General features: G+C 45.5%; 1 protein-coding gene across 2 annotated transcripts; it reads right to left on the bottom strand.

Moving 5' to 3' along the window:
* Window positions 1-3,062: 3,062 nt before the first annotated feature.
* On the bottom strand, window positions 3,063-14,671 carry GORAB (golgin, RAB6 interacting). 2 transcript variants are annotated; one of them, XM_084851077.1, is made up of 5 exons: window positions 14,535-14,671; window positions 12,705-13,041; window positions 10,057-10,158; window positions 7,977-8,117; window positions 3,063-6,047 (listed from the first exon to the last, which is right to left on the bottom strand). In XM_084851077.1, the coding sequence occupies exons 1-5, from the start codon at window positions 14,596-14,598 to the stop codon at window positions 5,615-5,617; spliced, it is 1,077 nt and encodes a 358-aa protein (XP_084707203.1). In that variant the 5' UTR covers window positions 14,599-14,671; the 3' UTR covers window positions 3,063-5,614. The 2 variants fall into 2 exon arrangements, with proteins under 2 accessions (XP_084707203.1, XP_084707205.1); XM_084851079.1 differs by having other exon boundaries at window positions 3,501-6,047; window positions 14,231-14,671.
* Window positions 14,672-21,897: the final 7,226 nt, after the last annotated feature.

Genomic DNA, 21,897 nt, shown 5'->3' with positions numbered 1-21,897 from the left:
CCATTTCCTTTCTTGTTAAAGTAACATAACAGAACCAAAATAGTGCCACATAAAGAAATATGTGTGCTATTAACTCTCAGCTTCATTAAAATTCACCCCCAATAACTAATCAACAAAAATGTTAATAGATTAACCTACCAACTAAATGGATTAAAGGTTGCATCCCTGTTAAAAACATCTTATTCCACGCAGGAAATCCTCTTTGCCCTCATGTCTCATGTTTTCATCTTCCGAACTAACATTGACATTGTCTGCTTCTCCTGAACCATAATATTTAGCAAATGAGGCTTTTCATGATGACATTCCATCACACCCTTTCACTACTCTGAAATGCAGGAGCATTGTGCTGGCTGATACTTACCAGATCCAAGGAGAGAACTCACCAACAGTTGTGTGAAGGAGGAAAAGCAGTGATAAACACTTCCTACTAGATTTTCTCCTCAAAACTGTCACCAGACTAGACCCACCCAGATGGCTTGGATTCTCCCCCTAGCCATATATCTCACGATGTGGGTTCCATCCGTGTCTATTTCCAGTGGTGTTTTGATCCAATTGTTGTTGTTGTTGTTGTTCAGTCATTCAGTCGTGTCCGACTCTTCGTGACCCCATGGACCATAGCACGCCAGGCCTTCCTGTCCTGCGCACTCTCCCGGAGCGTGCTCAAGTTCATATTCATTGCATCGGTGATGCTATCTAGCCATCTCATCTTCTGCCGTCCCCTTCTCCTTTTGCCTTCAGTCTTTCCCAGCATCAGGGTCTTTTCCAGAGAGTTTTCTCTTCGCATTAGGTGGCCAAAATATTTGAGCTTCAGCTTCAGTATCTGTCCTTCCAATGAGCACTCAGGGTTGATTTCCTTTAGGATTGACTGATTTGACCTCCTTGCAGTCCAGGGGACTCGTAACAGTCTTCTCCAGCACCACAGTTCGAAAGCATCAATTCTTCGGCGCTCAGCCTTCCTTATAGTTCAGCTCTCACAGCCATACATTGCTACTGGGAAAACCATAGCTTTGATTAGACGGACCTTTGTTGGCAAGGTGATGTCTCTGCTTCTTACTATGCTGTCTAGGTTTGCCATAGCTTTCCTCCCAAGGAGCAAGCGTCTTTTAATTTCATGGCTACAGTCACCGTCTGCGGTGATCTTGGACCCCAAGAAAGTAAAATCTGTCACTGCTTCCATTTCTTCCCCTTCTATATGCCAGGAAGTGATAGGGCCAGATGCCATGATCTTAGTTTTTTTAATGTTGAGTTTCAAACCAGCTTTTGCACTCTCCTCTTTCACCCTCAACAAGAGGCTCTTGAGATCCTCTTCGCTTTCTGCCATTAGGGTGGTATCATCTGCATATCGGAGGTTGTTGATAATTCTCCCAGCAATCTTAATTCCGACCTCTGATTCATCCAACCCGGCATTTCTCATGATGTACTCTGCATATAAGTTAAATAAACAGGGTGACAATATGCAGCCTTGTCGTACACCTTTCCCAATTTTGAACCACTCGGTTGTTCCATCTCTGGTTCTTACTGTTGCTTCTTGACCCTCGTACAGGTTTCTCAGGAGACAGGTAAGGTGGTCTGGTACTCCCATCTCTTTAAGAATTTGCCACAGTTTGTTGCGATCCACACAATCAAAGGCTTTAGCATAGTCAATGAAGCAGAAATAGACGTTTTTCTGGAATTCTCTTGCTTTCTCCATGATGCAGCGAATGGTATGGCACAAAGATTTTTTGGCAGCTAGCTTAAAACACATTGACTGGTCCCTTTGAAGTCAATGAAACTTATAAATGAACAATTCCAACATTGTACCCATAGTTGGCATTTGCATGGCATAAATATTTCACTTTATGATTTCACTGACAGCAACACCAGCACAACAAAAAGGAATGTGAAGAACCATGGGAAATAACAAAAACAACTCTTTACCCATATCTCTTCAGCCACAACTATTGCAGAATCTAGTAACACCAGATGCAGCATCACAGATTAATTAATCTTCCAACGTGGTAGTTATCTGCTACCACCTGCCAACACTACTCTTTTACTTTCTACAAAGGACAAACAGGCCAGTTTCTATTCTCCCTCTCTCTTACACACTTACACACACACGGTCACCAATCTGATATGGCAGCATTCAGAAACCAGTGAGATATTGCAGTTCTTTGCTGAAATATCCAACTTGCACTATTCAGTACTTGAACAACATGAAGATTTCTGGCTTGTGCTTTTGAATTGTCACCTGCCTCTTCCAATCTCTGCCTTTAACAGCAGCCTGACCACTGCAATTTTATACATGTCTTCTCAGAAGCCTTACTGAGTTCCAAGGGCTTTACTCCAAGGTAAGTGTACAGGATTGCCGCCTTAGATAGGAAAGTTCTTCATGATATGAAAATAAAAGGTAAAGACAACTGCAACATTTAAAAGCAGTTATAGCAGGTCCATTACCTGTGGTGTGATCCTATGTTTGTAACGTGCCTGACTCACATGCCAGAAATGGCAAGGCAAACATGTCTTCAGTCTTGCCCCTCCACTCAGGCTTCAGGTAGGCTGCATTTTATTATACTCTTTGAAGTGGCGTATATTGTCATATTTTTAAAATGCAAACTATCCCAGGGATTCGGGGAGGTGTGCATGTGAAGGTGACATCATAGGCCAGGGGTGTTGAACCTCTTTCAGTTCTGGAGAAGCTCTCAGGGGCTGCATTCCAGTGGCAGTCGGGGCCTAAGCCAAAAATATCAGCATATTTTAGTTTAAAGCTCTTATTGCCATTAATTACGTCTTATGGAAGGCATTTCAAATTTTTAGAATGGGAAAAAATGTGTGCAAAGGCCAAGAAACCACCACACGACTGGCAGTTGGGGTAAAATAGATGGAGCCAAAGGACACGGGTATAGCCATCTGGGAAATCCCTGAGGGCTGATTTTTGCGTGCAGGCCTGAGGTTCAACATCCATCATAGGCTCTAATCAACAGTACTGTTTACCACCACTTCCCCCATTTCAAACTGAGCCACACTAAAAACTCACATAACTCTTTTTCATAGCTTCAGACAGAAAAGGATATGCTTATAATGAACAAGCTGAGGGTACCTTTAATTGCCCCAACTGTGCTTAAAGTATTACCCCAAAAGCAGGGTGAAGCAGAAATACAGTTTTACCCCAAAAGATAGAGGAAAGTTTATCTTGCTTAATTTCTCTGTGTTACAGTTTGCAACATGCAAAAAATATCTTTAAGAATGGAATCAAATGCCCACATAATACCAACCTACTTGGGTTAGTTTAAGTGTTACCTGACACACAGTAAACAGAAAAAGATGTAATGCTTTTCCCTAAATGGAAGTATTTTCTTTATATGAAACATGCAACATTTGCAGCAGCTGTTAGTTTTCTACCTGGCTAGGCTGTATCTGAATGTGCAGAGAAAACAAAGATGGTAGAATCAAGCTTGATTTTATCTTCTGATATACTTTTATGTTTCACTTTTCAAAATAAGGAAGGTCAAAGGCCCTCTACTAAGAAATTCATTTATTTGAATATTTTAAAATAGTAACACAAATGGTTAATACTAGAAGATCAAGATTACAAATATCAGAATAAATGAAAGGATGAGAAAGACTTGAATAGAACTCTGTCATACTATCACTTATAGAATATAGCACTACAAGAATAACCAAACAAGAGCAGCAGCTGGAGCATCAGGGAAAGACAATTGTGATGAAATGGTATTTTGTTTTGTTGTGCAATTGTATATTTTAGTTTATTTGCTTGATGGATGTGTTCTAACATGTCCTTTCTCCTGAAGGCTATGGTGGGTAGGGGGGAGGGGGGAGTTAGAATGTTAAGGTTTAAACGGTGTCTCCTGATTGGCTGTTGCTTTTTCAGCTGGGAGAGAGAGGGCATCACAGGCGCTTGGAGACAGGGACGGGCTTTCTGAGGGGTGGGATCAGGGCCCTGGGCTCTCATTTCAGGGTGGTTAGATCCCCCTGGGAGGTGGAGGGAGGTATATTTATTATGTTGATGTCTTATTATTAGAAAGGATAGAGTAGGTAAGGAATTAATAAAAAAACTTGAAACAAGAATTTTTACCACATAAAACTCAAACGGCATTGGAACATTTTATACTATGTAAATAAATTTTCATTTTTAATTTGTTCCTTCAAACCACGCCACTCTCCATTTCATTTGTTGCCAGTAAAAGGGTTAGATGAATCCAGGAAAGAAGCAAGCCATGGTCTACGAATCAACACACACACACAAATCAAAGGTTCTCTTCTCACGAGGAGGAGGGTGGTGGCAGTGTCCTAGTAAAGTGATTGCTTAGGTTATAGTTGATGTATTCCTTCTTGCTTTATGGTATTATCTCATGGAAGAGTTTGGGAGACTATAGAGGTACTGAAATTCTGGAGCTAAAATCAGTACTTGGTGATGTCAAAATATTTATGAGGAATGGTGATGTTATAATAATCACAGGTGGGGGAAGGGTGATATGTCACAGCTATACTGAAATTTTGCATACATTTTTTGATAATACAAATAAGAACAAATAAGGACTGGCACCTCCGACAACACATGGAACTTTAGGGAAATATATCAGGATGATTAAGACAAGATACCTTTAACGATGAGTAATGAAGAGTGTTCTGTCCTTGTTTGGCCAGTCCAATCAGCTTCCATGATGGCTGGTGAAGTAGGGACAGAGGAGTGGGGGATATCCTCCTTGCTTCTAGCACCTCCCATTAAATACTGATGTATTTTATACAGTACAACTCAGCTAAATTAATGCTTTAATATAACGGATCCTATTTGTTAAATAAGTTAAAAACTATGTGATTTAACACAGACCCATGGTGGAAGATCTTCAAAGAAAGCTTAGGGTACTTCAAGATGGAGGGCTCCTAGTGCTAACAATCTAAAGGAATTGTGCAATTATTGTCTTTCCTTCCTTAACAGATTTTTTTTCTGGTAAGAAATGGGATGGAAGAAGCAGTGGCAAAGCAGAAGGTTACAAAGTGAAGATGCCAACATCTGAACCCACAGAATTCTGTGAAAGATGCAGTGTACTGCACAACGAAAGTTCATCTGTAAACACCCCAGTCACAAGAATCAGTTACTTACAAAATACAGTGCAATCACTTCACTTGAGACTAGAGTTGCACATACATGTGTACACCCCTGGTTATCTACAGACACCTTGACTGACTGGGCCGTTTTATCACCAAGTCCTCTCATTAAATTTGTGGACCCTAAAAAAGAAATGTCTTTTCAACATTGGAAGAAGGAAAGCCAACTGATAACATATGATGTAGCTTGACCCGTCATGTAAGAAGTGCCTCCTCACTCCTACTTGCTTGGGTTTTTTTGAAATTTAAAGATTTCAAACAACATTGCTCTTTTCTTTGTACTCTCCCTTCCATAATGGAACACCCATAGTTTGCTCAAGAGATGGAAGATGGGCAGGGAGAAGAGAAACTGCTCATACAAGTAAACTGTTGATTCAGAAAAAGTATGGAAATCACAATGCCACCAGGCCAAATTTCGGAGGGCTCTTGTAGCAATGCAGCCTTTGAAGCATATGAGTGAATAGAGAATGGTACCAACTGAAGTCTAGTTTGTCAGATTTAGTGTTCATGTACTACTGTGAGCCATTATTTCTTCTGAGTTTATTGTTGGACCTTGGCCATTTGTCTGAGAACGTGCGGGCTGTTCCACTAATGTTTCTGAAACCATGTGGCCTTTGTGCTCATATCTTTTATTAGTCTGTGGAGCTGTATCCTCTACATCAACAGGAGCAAGCTTTTGCGACTCAGCCACTTGCCTTCTAGCTTCTGCCTCCTGCTGCTGCAGCATCTGCTCCACCTCTATCTCGAGTTCCAGATTTTCTTCATCTGCCTCCACTTCCAGCTGCTGCATTAACTCCTCCAGTTTCGTTGCCTTGCGGAGCTCATTTTGCTGTATGATTGTGCACAAATGTTCTGTGAGCTGTTCTTTGATTTCAGTTTTCTTTTGGAGATCCAGTTTTGCAGCCACAAATTCAGTTTCTGCCTTATCATAACGTTTCCTGAAAAAGAAGAAGCACCCATTTAACCATTTTTAGTCACAGAAAACGTTCATGTGCTCTATGAACTGGAACAGACAAGTTATTGTAATCTGCACAACAAAACTAATCAGCTGAAGAAATTGGGGGAAAGAAGCATACATCAAATTGAAAGCAGAGACAACAGAATCAAGTCAAGCCCATTCCATTAGATCTTCACTCCTTGGGTATTTGAGGAGTGAAGCTCAACATTAATTAGAAGCTCAACAAAATGCTGTAGTGTATCCCCACCACCTAGAAGTGTTTTTGTTCAGGGCTCTAGCTAGACTATTGTAGTGCTATTTGGGGGAAGGGGGGCAGGGAGAAGAGAAAGTCATCTTATTTCTTTCACACCCAGCCTCAAGACATTCTCTTCTGTGCTCTACAGCACCAGAGGTGTTCAGATTTGGAGTTGGCTGCCAGTCCTGATCCAGAGTATTTCATTGCTACATGGGAGGGGGGCACTCTGTACAGTGACAACAGTGTTGTTTTTTTCCTTCCACCGGGAACATCCCTACAGCACAAAAAGGGGAGCGTGTTTTTTTTTTAAGACTGCAACAATTCTGCTTGCCATAGTGAGCAACCAGCCTCCTTCCCACCTCTGAAGTACAGAAGTGGGTGGGGACAGTCTTGAAAATTGTATAGTGATCCCTGCCTTCACCCCACCAGTTCCAGGATCTGGAGGAAGGTTGGGAGCGTTTGGCAGCTGTGTGGCCAAAGTGCCTTGACCCTGCAGAGACAATCTAGCAACAAGAAATTTCCTTGCTGCTGTGAAAAGCACCTTCACCCAGTGACACCCAAGCCAGCACATTTCCCCTTCCCTGCAAACCTTTCCCTTAGAAAAGGCCAGTGGAGGAGGTTTCCAAGGACACTCAGCAAACCTTCACACAGTGAGGCAGGAAAGGCTGACAGGGGGGCAGCGACTTGCTTGGGCATCACTGTGACGGGCAACCCACCCCACACACTTCTTGCTTGCATTCCGCCCTAGGAATCTGCTTGAAGAGTGAGATAAAAATCTCCATAATAAATAAATAAATAGTAACATTCTACTAATATTTGAAATTAGTTACTCTTGAATCACAAGAACAGTTTTCTCAGCAGAATGACCAAAATAACACAGGACTAATGAATAATTAGAACAAGGTCTATCTCCTAATTCTGGCCATGATTCAAGCAAATTAGACATCTGACTGACAACACAGCTGCTTTCCTAAACTTTAACTTTTGTCTGGAGCAGTGGTGTGTTATGACATTCTTAAACTTGCTTGTAACCAACAGGTTATCCCAGGAGGAACAAAAGTCTATAGAAAATAGTGACAGAGCAGTGCTTATGACCGGCCCACCAGAAAATAAACCCGTGTGATGAAAGCAGCTGCTGGCAAGATGGGTTTTCTGCAAGAAAACATTTCAAGCTGGTAACCTAAAGCAGAACTAGGCAGATTTGACGTTTGCTGGATCTACTTTGCTGTTTATAGGAACCATGACATCCACCAACTGGAGCCTGGTGCAAAAGACATATAGTCAGAATTAAAGAATTCTGAAGCCATGAATTTGTTTTGAATATGAAAACTGAAAGGTGCCCACAGTCCTTCTGCACAAATATCCAGTCTTGGTTGCCCCAAGCTTTCTTCATTTCAGCAATATAATTTAGGGTATGGGGACATTTTGTCACTGCTATTATTAAACAGTTGGGAGTCAGAAATCCACCTGATCTACTGCACATCACCCAGTGATCTACCAGTAGATTCAGAACTACCTTCTGGCCTCCACTGATGTAAAGCAATGCATTTAATTAAAAAAAACTAGTTCTAACCAGTATCACTATTCCTTCAACCATCCCCCATAAGGAAGGAGTCCACAAAAAGAAAATGCTTTCTTCAAGCAGTCCTTTATTCTTCTATACTTATGCCTTACCGAGCACACGAATAATCCAAGCTTGCCTGGTCAATCCTGTTTCTCAGAATCCCGATATCAGCAGATACCATGTCATCTAGGGCTTGGAGTTGCTTTTGGATCCGGTTTAACTTCACTGTTTCAGCCTGAGTTCTTTTAGATCTGGGAAGAAACACATTTTGTTTTGGAGGGTTGGATTGGTTTGGGTTTTTTTTGTGATCTTCTGTTATGTGCAATCAAATATTTCAATAGGAGATATGATTACTTGTTAACACTGCTCAAAAGTGTGCAGGCATTTTAGAACTGTTTTCAGTTGCAAAATACAGAAACAGAGTTCAGTTAAGCAGCTTGTGCTTTCCAAACAGAGAAGGAACCAGACTTCCTGAAAAACTCAATTTTTGTATTTTTTTAAAAAATAAAAGCATGAGTTTAGTCCTGAGTTATGGAGAAATGTTTCAAGATATATGGGTTGTATTTAAAACAGACACACAACCTGTATAGGTTCCTATATCTCTAGGAACTTTCGTTGGCACATAGCACAATCAATTTATGTATTTAATATTTTACTTCATTTCTATACTGCCCAATAGCCAAAGCTCTCTGAGTGGTTCACAAAAATTAAAACTAAAGAACACACAATAAAACAATATAAAATACATAAAACATTAAAACCACAGTATAACAATACAACTGGAATAATACCTAGCAGGAATGCAGTGATTTAAAATACAGATTTAAAACAACAAAGCTAAAAGTCTAGAAAGCTACAATGCTAAAATGCCTGGGAAAATAAAAAGGTCTTCACCTGGTGCCGGAAAGAATACAGTGTAGGTGCCAGGCGAACCTCACTAGGGAGCTCATTCCACAGCTGGGGTGCCACAGCAAAAAAATCCCTCCTCCTAGTAACCACCCGCCTCACTTCCTTTGGCAGGGGCTCGTGGAGAAGGGCTGCTGAGGATGATCTTAAGGGACATATGGGAGGAGGCAATCCTTCAGATAACCTTGCCCCAAGCTGTTTAGGGCTTTGAATGTTAATACCAGCACTTTGAATCGGGCCTGAAAATGGACTGGCAGCCAGTGCAGCTGGAAAAGTACTGGCATAATATGAGCTCACTGGCCAGTCCCTGTTAACAATCTTGCTGCCCTATTTTGGACCAGCTGAAGTTTCTGGACCGTTTTCAAAGGCAGCCCCACGTATAACGCATTGCAGGAATCCAGACGAGAAGTTATCAGAGCATGGATAACTGTAGCTAGGCTATCTCTGTCCAGATAAGGGCGTAGTTGGTATACCAGCCAAAGCTGATAAACAGTGCTCCGTGCCACTGAGTTCCCCTGTGCCTCAAGTGACAGTTCTGGATCCAAGAGCACCCCCAAACTACAAATGTGATCCTTTAGGGGGAGCGCAACCCCCTCCAGAACAGGTTGAATATCACCTAGCCAGGCAGACGAACCACCCACTAACAGTACCTCTGTCTTGTCTGGATTGAGTTTGTTTATTGGCCCTCATCCAGTCCACTACCGTGCCCAGGCACTGATTCAGAACAGCCACTGCCTCACCTGGGTTTGATGAGAGAGAGAGGTAGAGCTGGTATTTAAAATATGGAAACAGTCTATCACTTCTTCATTCAGCTTCTATAGAGAATTTCACAAGCATGTTAAAGACCTGCTTTAGAAAGCTGAAACTAGGAAGCTCAATCTGAATCTGTCATACCGAAGATCAGGATTCCAGACCTCATGCAAATGCACTGTACACTCCCTTTTCTCTGAAATAACAGCATCTTACAGTTGCTTACTGTAAGAACTTACTTCAGTTCTAAACTTTCTCATGAAAGTACATCCTATTGTTTTCAACAGACATCAAGGAACATGTTTAGGATTACAGTCTTAGTTACAAGGAGAAAAGGAGCAGCAAGCAGTTTTTAATCAGGTTTGCATGTTCCAAAGTGTCACAAGTGGAATTCTATTTTCATATTCACGTGGGAAAAGGCTGCATGGTAGTGCTGAGAAAATAAGGGTTTGCTAAACTCCATCAACATTGTTCAGGAAAAACATGCATCATGTCCCTTTGGCTTGCCCAAATATTACGTAACAGTCTCCACACCTTTCAGCGATTGCTTTAGCCAGGAGAGCTTTCTTGCGTTTGTTCTTTTCTTCCATAAGCTTCTGCTCCTGTTGCAGAATCTCCCACCGAGACTTCTCCTGCCTGAACATTGACAAAGTAATAGAATTAACAAGGAATCATCTTTCTTCTCCCTCCTCTCCAAAACTAACCTTCAGAACAATTAATAGTGCAATCCTATGCATGTTTAGCACATTCCGGGAGAAAGTGGAGGCCAGGAAGGCCTGGCGTGCTATGGTCCATGGGGTCACGAAGAGTCAGACACGACTTAACGACTGAACAACAACAACAACAACAACAAATGCATGTTTAGACAGAAAAAGTTCTACAACTTGTAGGACTTTTTTCAGCCTAAATATGCATAGGATTGGGTCTTAACTGACTTAGTAACATATCTTGCAAATGCTTCAGAAACACTTGAATGATAGAAGCTAATTGCTCTAATTGCCAGACCTGGTTTTGTAAACAGACTACTCTGACACACCTTGGGGTTCAGCTTCACCCCCATTATATTTCAGAATACTCCTTAAAAAAAACTAGATTCCCCAAAAAGGATTCAAGAGTTGCTTAGCATCCTAATTTGTGGATATTAGATAAGAGAAATGTAAGCTGTAAGCAAAATGTTTTACAGATACCACAAGATCCCAAGAGCAAGAAGGCCCATCAAATCTAGTGGCCTGTGGCCTGCATGTGGCCTACCATGGCGTCCACATGGTTCCTATTGCCACCCTGGAAATCCCAGCAGAAGCTGTTTGAGAGGCTGCCAAGAAACTGTGTGTGTGTTCCCTCTGCACCCTTTTTCCCAGCAGAATCACTGTTTCTGCGGAGAAACAGATCAGACAGGATGGCTTCCCTCACATACTCTGTCTCTCTGCAGAATGGGGCTCCTAACAACCCACCAAGAGGAAAGAAGACATATGTTACTGGCTGCCTTGTTTCCGAGCAGAAGCACTGGGATTTTCGTGGTAGCATTCAAATCTGGTGATGGGGAAGGATACACCCTCCCCTCACAGGGTTCTGAGGGGGGGGGGGTGCAGCCCCGCAAGCCCCAGAAGTTGCCTATCCCTGAAATAAATAATCGGAAGCAATTTCATTTTTTGAAACCCATGTACAAAAGTTGGATCTCAAGTCTGTGCATTCATGCTGCTTTTTCCTGGAGAAGATACTGTTGCAAGGAAGTTGTCTTCCTTTCTAATTCATTTAGCATTTCTCCTATTAAAAAGTATATTTTCTTAATGATAATCCTTTAAACCTTGTACAGAACTTTGTCACAAATATATTAATCTTGTACGTAGTAGATATTGCACCCTTTGAATTTACTTAACCATGGTAAAAAGCTATTTAATTTCACTTTCCCCATCCCATCAAAATACATAATCAAGGAAGCATTTTAACCATCGATTGTCACAAACCTTACTAACAATTCTCTGTTTTACTATTATTACGTCAGCTGTCAACAGAAAAGGGATCCAAACTTAACTGACTATCCTAGGTAGTTAAGATAGAACTATACATTTCAGATACCTGCAAGGCGACTTATTTATACTATTACCAGATTGGATAGCAATGATTATTTGAAGAGAGATTCTTGAAAACTTGATCCTTTGTGATCCTCTTGGGGCTTAGAAAGGAGAAGGGCCATAGCTCAGTAGTACAGTACATGCTTTGCATGAAGAAGGTCCAGCTTCAATCCCTGGTATCCCCTGGTACAGCTGGGAAACAGCCATCTGAAACACTAGAGAAGCCTTCCCCACACTAGTACCTTCCGTATGTGTTGGACAATTCCCATCATCCCCAGCCAATATGGCCAATGTTGACTGGGAGTCATGGAAGTTGCAATCCAACAGATCTGGAGGGCACCAGGTCAGTGGAGGCTGCCCTAGAGTCATGCCAGACAGTACAGATAATACTAAGCTAGACAGGCCAATGGTCTCACTTGGTATAAGGCAGCTTCATTTATGTTCTGTATCCTTTGTATTGGTGGTTTTCAAATGACTCTCTGATAAACTACAGACTTATTTACAAGAATAAGAGTTCTTCAATGAGAAGGTGGCAGACAAGACAGCTTGACTGACTACTGCCAATCTTCCCTTGTAATGCGCAGCTACAGCAGAGTTTTGGGCGAGCTCTTAGTTCAACTTCACGTGGGGCAACAGTGACACCTAAAAGGTCTGACTAGTGCCTAACATGAATCGAGTGTGCACCCTCCAACACGCCCCAGAACTTTTTTGCAATGCACTGGGGTCCAGTAGCAGATAAGCAAATGTGGAAATTGTTCCCTGAAGGTCAGGAGTTTGAAACCCATTTTGTACTATAGTATTAAACATGTACAGAGATTTCTACATAAGTTGAAACTTTCATTGCAATTAAGGACACAGAGCCAGCCGTTTTCCTGCATATAAAAAAAGCCTCCAAAATGATGGACATGTCCACAAGGCCGGATTACTGATCAGATTTAGCGCTACACATAAAAATGCAGCAAGGTGTGAAAAGAACAAAGGAGGTTATTATTTATTACTCTAAAACCCACTGAAGAATGTGGCACGTGTCTTTCAGTTTACTATACAACGCTGCATTTAACTGATTAGATATGATTAAATTCTTGCAGCTTTTATTACAGACTTACTAACAATTCCATTTTCTTTTTCACCAAATTATGACTTGACTCTGCAGAGGGATCACCATTACAGGATTTTTCGAGTCCAAGTTCAACCTGTTGATTACTGGAACTCTGTTTCTCTCCTGTTGACAGAGACTGGGATGGTGATAGAGACACCTGTGGAGAGGAGCTCTTCTGCTTAGGCACAGAAAGCTGCTGCTCCAGGGGTGACAAGGCTGCTCCATCCGGCAGTTCCATTTTTTCACATATGTGCTGAACAGGCTTTTTGCGCTGCAGATGTTGGCGGCTTTTGTTTATAGAAGGCTTCTGAATCCGACACTGCTGTTCAAGAAGAGATTCTGGTGGATCTAAATAGCACAAATAAGTAAAAATTAGGCCTTTACATCTGTGAACAGTTACTTGCTCTAAATGCTTGTGACAGGGTAGGCTAGAAAGCACATGAATGCATAAAAGTACATGCGGCTATATGTCCTGTGTTCCACCCCCATAAAAACTGATTAGAAAACCCAAATACGTGATGATTTTAAAATAGCACAGCAGTGTCAGATATTCTACTTCCCCCAGATATTAACAATTCTACGCAGAAATGCCGAAGGGTAAGAACTAACAAGGGGCACAGTCTAGTAGGAAATTCTCCTGTGCAATCCCTGTTCTACTTAACAGCAACAGCACAGTAAAATACACACTGGATTTACCTTTTTATTGTGCCAATTCCCAGTACTGACAGACATGGGAGAACTGTCATATATTTATAAGAAGCTGGGCACCTCCATACAAGTATGAGACATTTTGCACACACATACACAAATAAGAGAATTTGGGCTTGCACAATACAGCACTAACTTTGGTACCATCTTTTCAGGAAGTAGCAGTTCCCTGTAAGTCCCAAGCAAAAGCATGAATGGGAGAGTATTTTGGATGGCTGGAGAGGAATGGTATTTTCTTCTCCTATAGCTGCACTAGCATTTATAGCAACAAGTATGGGTGAGATTATTCTTTCCCTCTCAGTTTGTCTAGGAAAATTGGGGACTGCTTCTGCCAGCAAGGGGAGTGGGAAAGGGTTTTATGAGGGGGAGGGAGCTACAAGAGAAGAGATAAGGTGATATCCCACAGCCCTTTAAACTAGGCTAGGTATGAATGGGGAGTGGATATGCCTTGGGGTCACTGCTACCTGGGGTAAGAAGCTGCAGCACAATTTAGCTACTCTCTCCCAAGGCCGCCTCCCCCCCACCCCCCGCGGGCGAATTTTGAGGATTTGGTACGGGAAGTTGATGCTTCTTTTTACTGTAAGGTAGACAAGAGTTTGAACACTCTTCACTGCAAGAGACCGGCCCTCACTGTTTTGTGACACCTTGGTTGGTCTTGCCTGATGGTGGGTTTTGGAAGTCTGCGTTGCTTTCTGAGGGTCTAGAAATACATTTTCATTTCAAAATGAAATAAACCCGAGGAGAAGGAGGCGCATCTTTAGTACTAAGTTTCCAAAATCCATATACCTTTATTAGGCCAACTCAATGTAAGTAACGTTACTTTCCCTACCGCAGGTGGGGCCGGAGATAGGCCCTCTATGTCATCCTTCCTCAAACAGCAGCCCGATCCGACACGTGTTTACGCCGAAGTAAGCCCCCCTCAGTTGAACGGAACTTGTTTCCATTCGTGCAGAGAACTGCACTCTATGCAGCGTCCTCTCTCTGCTCAAGGGGCAAAAGGAGGGGGCCCGGCCAGCGGGCGCAGTCTCACGGCTCTGCTGGGAGCCTGGGAAAAAGCTCGGTCCACGCACGTCGGCTCGCAACGCCCCAACCCGCCTGCCGCTGCTGCGGACGTCTTCCGCGGCTGGCGTTACCTTTGCGCTGCCCCTGGAGTCGCCGAAGCTCCTGCTCGGAGAACCCGGCCCAGCCCCCCGCCATGGCGCTTTCTCGCCAGCCCTGCCGGCGGGCTCCGGCTCCTGCTTCCGCTGCCACGTCTCCCGACCCCGCCCCCGCACTTGGGAAAACCCGCGGCTCCGCTCAGGCCTCGCGCGGCTTGCAAGGCCCAGTGTGTAGCCATGGAAACGGGAGACGGCCGGGCTCAGCGCGTAGGCCGAGGCGACAGGCGGCCTTCGCCTCAGAGCGGTGCTAGATTTCGTCGGCGACGTGCCCCGGGTAGGACTCGCATCCTCCTCCTCGCCCCCCGCCCAGCGCCGACTGCTGGGTCGCCAAGAAAAAGAGCACAGCCGAGGGAGCTCAGGCGGGGCCCGGCTCCCCTCGCAGCGCTGTCACCGACCGTGCGAGCGAGCGGCGGGGCGACTTACGGGGCACTCGCCCCCAGGCAGCGCCTCGCTCCCTGCCACGCCACCTGTAAGGAAGGTCTGAACGGAGACGGCTGTGCGTAGCCGGCCCGCGCTCAACCCCCACTGCTGCGCTATCCAGAAACGCGCGCACGGGTGACCTGGCAGAGGCTGCGGCTCCTTGCTGCGCCCTCTGCTCGCTTCCCACTCCCTCCGGGCAGCCGGCGAGGCGTCCCGAGCGGGAGGACAGGTGAGCAAGTGAGCGGAGGCCGTCGCGGCAAAAACCAGCTGCCTCTGCTAGTTCACCTGCGCAAACCAAGCCACCCGCCCAGAGAGCCTGCGGGCGAGCCGGCAGTGACTCCAGCTCGCTCGTGCCACCCGTGCTTGCTCTCGTCCTCTGGGCGGTACGGCGCACTGCCAGAGGGAGAGGGCAGGCGAGCAAGCAGGCGCGGCGTCTACAAGGAGCCGGCGCCATCCCCGTACTGCACTCTGGCCCTGGGTAGTGCAGGAGTGAGAACTGGTGGGTTTGCTCAGCCCCAGCCCAACCACTGCAACATGCCGGGCCTACCTACACATGATGTTAACCACGGACTTGAAAAAGGCTGCTTAACATTTCTGCTTTTCTTTTGAAGGGAACGCAGCCATTTGGGTGAGGAGAGGCAATAGCAACCCGCCTTCCCTTGCCCCTTCAGCAGAGTCTGGAAAAACGGGCAGGGGGAGGACTCCCTGGCCAGGAACCCCCTGGCCCCTCTGCTCTGTGGTGCCTTCTCCTCTGAGTTTTGCCACTTTTGGGGGTGGGCATGGAAACCTGCAACCAAGAGATGGCACTGGCTGTTCCTACCGTCTCTCTCTTGCTACTTGCTTTCTCTGGGCAGCACAGCAGGAAGGATTGGCCCCATACTGCTCCCTAGAGAGAGAGAATACACCTGTGTCTGCTTCCTCCCCCCCCCCCCTTTCCTCTGGGAATTGCAACATAGAGGGTCACTGAAAGAGCAGCCTCCTCATCTTCTGATATGTGCACACTCCCACTCTGAGTGCTGTTCCATAATGCTCATTATTAGATCCCGCAAGAATACCTCCCAGGAGTATATGGGAGTAGTATATATTCCAGCGGGCTCAGTCCAGATTGCTGTGCTGCCTAGAGGAGGAAAGTATGTGAGTGACTGAGAGGTTGGAGTGGCTGCTTCTTCCCTGATCTCTGCTGGCTCACCCATCCAAGCATAGGCATCTGTTCATGGGGCAAAGAGGTGCAACTCCCCCACCCCCAATTCCTGATGTCATTCTGAGAGTGGCAACAGCAGCAGCTGTGCTGCGCCTTCCCGATCTATCTCTGTGTTCAGTTTCCAGGCAAGGCTCAGGACCGGAGGTCAGTAAATTTAACACGGGGGCGGGGATCTTCTCAAGTTTAACCGGTGCCGTTTTCTGGCAGGCCCAACTGGGCAACACCATAGCTGGTTAGGCCCTTGGTTTGGTAGCCTGTGGGAGTGCCTGCCTTATAAAGTAAACAGGCAGTAGTATGACTGTTAGGAGGGTGACAGGAGAAGAAGAACTAGTTGCCACTCTGCACCAGTGGAAGCAGTGAAGCTGTGGAGCCAATTCCAGGTAATTGAGGATGAGACTGGAGGACAGCCTGCAGCTCAAGACAGCTCTAATAGCGCCCAATAATAGTCTTCAGACACATGTAGGAAGAAAGCCAGACTATGAAGCACATGGTCTTCAATGTCTATATACTAATGCCCAGAGTATGGGAAACAAACAGAACGAACTTGAACTCAATACAAGAGGGAAATTATGACTTGATAGATATAACTGAGACTTGGTGGGATGATTCTCATGACTGGAATACAGCAATTGAAGGATATAACTTGTTCAAAAAGTACAGGAGGAACAGAAAGGGAGGTGGGGTTGCACTGTATGTGAAAAATACTTATCTCTGCATAGAAATACAGGAGAATGAACTTGGTAGCCCCAACGAGAGCATCTGGATAAAAATAAATGCAGCAAAGAATAAAAGGAACCTGGTGGTCGGAGTCTACTACCAGCCATGCACTCAAGGAGAAGACGAGGATGAAACTTTTGAAAAGCAAATAGCCAGTGTTTTAAGGAAGCATGATGTAGTAGTAATGGGGAGCTTCAATTTCCCCAATATTTGTTGGGAGACAAATTCTGCAAAACATGGCCCCTCCAGGAAATTCATGAGTTGTGTTGCGGATAACTTCCTCCTACAGAAAGTAGAGGAAGGAACTAGAGGATCGGCTATCCTTGACTTGATCCTAACCAACAGAGTTGACTTAGTGGATAAAGTAGCAGTTACAGGAACTCTGGGGGAAAGCAACCATGTTGTACTTGAGTTCTTAGTTCTAAGGGAAGCAAAAGCTGAGTGTAGTCAAACGTGTACCCTGGATTTTAGGAAAGCTGATTTTAATAAACTCAGAACAATGATCAGTAGGGTCCCATGGCAAGTGACTCTAACGAGAAAAGGAGTCCACAATGGGTGGGAGCTTTTAAAAAAGGAAATTCTCAAGGCACAATTACAAACAATTCCAACAAGAAGAAAAGGTGGAAGACAACAGACGAAGCCAGTGTAGCTTCACAAAAAGCTTAGGGATGACCTGAAAACAAAAAAGGACACATACAGGAAGTGGAAGGAAGGACAAGCAACAAAGGAAGAATACAGACAGGTAGCACAGAATTGCAGGGATGGCGTCAGAAAGGCTAAAGCTGAGAACGAACTGAGGTTAGTGAGGGATGCTAAAAGCAACAAAAAGGCTTTCTTCAGCTACGTACATAGTAAAAGACAGAGGAAAGAAACGGTTGTTCAGCTATTAAATAAGGATGGCAAAATGATAACAGATGACAAAGAAAAGGCAGTGGTGCTCAATTCCTACTTTGTCTCAGTTTTCTCCCAAAAGAGGGTCTATGACCCCCCTGGGAAAGGTGAAGTACAGGCTGAAGGGGCAGGATTGCAGCTTGAGATCAATAGGCATATGGTCAAGGAACACCTAATTACTTTGAATGAGTTTAAATCTCATAACGCAATAAGGAACGCAATAAGGAACGCAATAAGGAACGCAAATAAGGAACGCAAATGGCGGCGCCCATGGGCGCTGCTTGCGTACGCACGGGTTTTTGGGGTTTTTTTCACTCAGCCGTGATAGGCTATGTAAACATTTACGTAGCCTATCACGGCTGACTACAGGGATGCAAACGGTGGCGACTGGCTGCCGTCATTTGCGTCCCGGGAGGACAGGAGGATTCGCAGCCGGAGGGAAGGGGGGCCTCCCCCCCAGCCAGAATTTCGGGGGGGAGGGACAGGGCGCCTCCCCCCGGCCAGAATTTCAGGGGGAGGGACGGAGCGCCTCCCCCCCACCGCGAATCAAGCTTCGGGTTCAGGTAAGGGACTTTCGTATATTCCTAGGAGAAGCACGTTGGAGCATTATCCAGATTGTCATGGAATTGGCTTTGGTCCATCAGGGACACATGAAGCACGGAAAGGTGTACTGTACCTTTAAAATCTAGTTTTCAGGGGTCACACTGTGCTTGAAAGGAACATACTTCCAGGTGGGGTGGGGGAGTAGAACTGAACATCATCAAACTGGCAGGAGCTGCTCAACCAATGTGAGAGGCCTGTTTCCCAGCCAATGTCCAGGCTCCCCCTGCTAATACAGTATTACGAATGGAGAGCAACTAATTTTTCACCAAGATTTCCCTGAGGAAGCCAAAATCCCCAGTTCCTGAGTGCAGCATCTGAAGGTGCCACCTGAGAGCGCCCCCCCAATTTGACCAGCAATCTGCCACAGAGTTATTGCTCCCACCCCATTTTTCCCCATGTGCGCACTTTTGCCTTGAGAAGCCAAAATCCCTGGTTCTCGAGTCAACATCTGAAGGCTCCCACTGACAGCATCCCCCCCTCCATTTCAGCCCATTCCAACAAACTGTTCCGGAGTTACTGCTTACACACACACGCGTGCGCGCGTGCACACACACACACATGCCTTTTCTCCTTCTCTGGGCACTTTCTCCCTGTTTGCAATGACAGGCTGCTGAGACCTCACCAGATTGGAGAAGCCGCTTTACATAGCATCAAAGAAGTGACTTTACACAATATTGGAGATGAGATTTAACACAACAATGAAGAAGCGAAGTAATGCAAACATCAGAGAAGTGCTTCATCATGGAGGCTAATTAGTGGTGAAATGGGAGTGTGGAGCAATTCTGAAGACTGGAAAGGCCCAGTGAGGTCACAGCCAGGTGAAAGACCCACCCCCTGGGCAGGGCTATCATGCCGATGTAAATGTGGAGAATAGGGGCACACAGCACAAGAAGTGGAGAGAACCCGAATTAAAGAAATAGAGTAAAAGTAGTCTCAGAAAACCCAGACTTTCCACTGGAAATTTCTGGGATGGCTGCAGATTGGCTATGATGTCATCTCCTAGCAACGACCTCAAAATGCTCCGAATTCGAAGCAAATCCTGTGAAGACAGCCCTGGTTACTTCCCGTCCTGTACCACCTGGCATGGGCCCCTAGCTGAGTTAACTCTAATGTGAGCCAATGAGTTGATTTCTAGCCCAGATGTGAGGTGAGGTGCGGGAAGGATACAGGTACATTGCCCATGGGTGGGAGGGGGCTGTGAAATTGATTGTACCAGCAGTGCAATTTATTAAGACTTAGAAGTAGGGGTGTCAGAGAATTTCTCGCCGAAACTTCGGGGGGCCGAGTGCCAACGTATTCGGACCCCCGAAGTAGTTTCGGGGAGAAATTCTCCGCACCCCCCCAGGATGGGACTTACCTTTCCCGAATGTCGCTCCCGGTGGCGGGTCGCAGCGGCGGTTCAGCAGGGCTTCAACAGGGGCGGGGGCGGCAGCCGGTCTTTCGACCGGCTGCCGCCGCCATTCCAAGAAAAGTAAAAAACAAACAAACGCCCCCATGATAGGCTACGTGACGATTAACGTAGCCTATCACGGCTAGATTTGCAAAGTCAGCTGTGACAGGCTACATAAATCGTCACGTAGCCTATCACGGGTGACTTAAAAAAAAAAAAAAGCGCGTACGGCTAATGGCGGCCCCCATAGGGAGCCACCATTCGCGTTCCTTATTTGGTCGCTGTAGTCTACGTAAAGATTACGTAGACTACGGCGAAAATAAGGGCAACGCTATTTGCGTTGCCCTTATTTTCGCCGTAGTCTACGTAAATCTTTACGTAGACTACAGCGACCAAATAAGGAATGCGAATGGCGGCTCCCTATGGGGGCCGCCATTTGCATACGCGGTTTTTTTTTTTAAGTCACCCGTGATAGGCTACGTGACGATTAACATAGCCTATCACGGTTGACTTTGCAGATCTAGCCGTGATAGGCTACGTTAATCGTCACGTAGCCTATCACGGGGCGTTTTTGTTTTTTTTAATTTTTCTGTTGAAGTTCGCGGCTGGGGAGACGGGGCGAGGTGGGAAGCCTCCCCCCCGGCCTGAATTTCAGCTGGGCGAGGCGGGAAGACACCCCCCGCTCGCATGAACTTTGGGGGGAGAAGCGAAGCACCTCCCCCCCGCCGCGAAAAAAGCTGCGGGACAAGGTAAGTCCCTTTCGTACATCCCTAGTTAGAAGAGGTTGTTGTGAGATAGATAGATATATAGATATATGGGGGGGGGGTATATAGATAGATAGATATATGGGGGGGGAGGTTCTCTTAAATATCTATCATCTATCTATCTATCTATCTATCTATCTGAGAATCTGCCATTTTTAGCTCTTGCAGAGAACCAAAGTGGAACCTCTCCCCATCTGTCTCTTAGAGCTGGGCTTGGAGCTGAGACAGTGTGCCATGCAACTCTACAGAAGTGTTTTCTCATGTATTGTAGAAATAAATAACCCTTTTGTGAAGGTACCTAAATCTATTGTGCATTGCCTGTAGAGAAAAGCCTAGCAGTGGACAGCAAGCTGAGCAGGTCACACAGACACACACCACTCCCCAATATTAACCATGCCTTTCAACCCTGTAATGGCAGTCATGGATGAAGGTAGTCATGGAAAGAACTGAGGGCTTCAGCTGTGGGTGGAAATGGGGCTGTTCACACAACACCCTAACTCACACTCAGTGGTTGAGTGTGGGTTGTTGACCCGTGGCTTGTTTGTTGAACCATGGGTTAGCATGTTGTCTGAACCCAGGACATTTTCCACAGTGTGGCTTGTTAGCAACTCTGAACAACCCAACAACAAACTATGGGTTCTCAAGGTGGCTCATTCAAGAAAAATAAGCCACAATCACGGGGGGCGGGGAGCGAAACCATGCTGCAGGGAGGGGTAAGGGAATCACGCCAAGTGTACGCGCCCCCACATGATCATGGAACCATGCTGGGCAGTGTGGTTCCCTTACCTCTCTTCTACCCATGATCCTGTCAATGTCCTCCTGCCACAGCAGCTGCGCATCCCAGCTGCCACCAAGGCGGGAACAGGGTCGCACTGGCTGTGTCTGCATTGCTAGGCGATTATGACCATAGAGATCGGCTGAGCATGCTAGAGCATCACTGGCACTTCCAGCCACTAGGCGGCCGTCTCTATGGTCATGAGAATTTATCCATGGGGAACCTGACAGACAGCATGGTAAGCCATCTCAGGGCCTGTAACCCATTCTGCAGAGCATGGGTTATGAGGGTGGGTAGTGTACCTACCATGGGCAGAAAAAACACCCCCCACATGATACACCCCTCCTGGGTCACTCCTGAACATGACTCATGGTGGGTTGGCATGTCATTTGAATCCACCCACTATGTGGTTAACAAGCTACCCTGTGGAAAATATACAGGGTTCAGGCAACATGCTAACCAACAGTTCAACAAACAACCCATGGTTTGACAGCAACCCACACTCAACCACTAAGTGTTATGTGAACCCAGTCTATGGGGCTGTTCACACAACACACTAAGCCACACTCCGTAGTTGA

This window comes from Heloderma suspectum, chromosome 4 (assembly GCF_057233095.1).
Source record: "Heloderma suspectum isolate Gila_16-S chromosome 4, 16-S_ref, whole genome shotgun sequence".
Taxonomy (NCBI): Eukaryota; Metazoa; Chordata; class Lepidosauria; order Squamata; family Helodermatidae; genus Heloderma; species Heloderma suspectum.
This window is presented reverse-complemented; position numbering and strand designations above follow the sequence as displayed.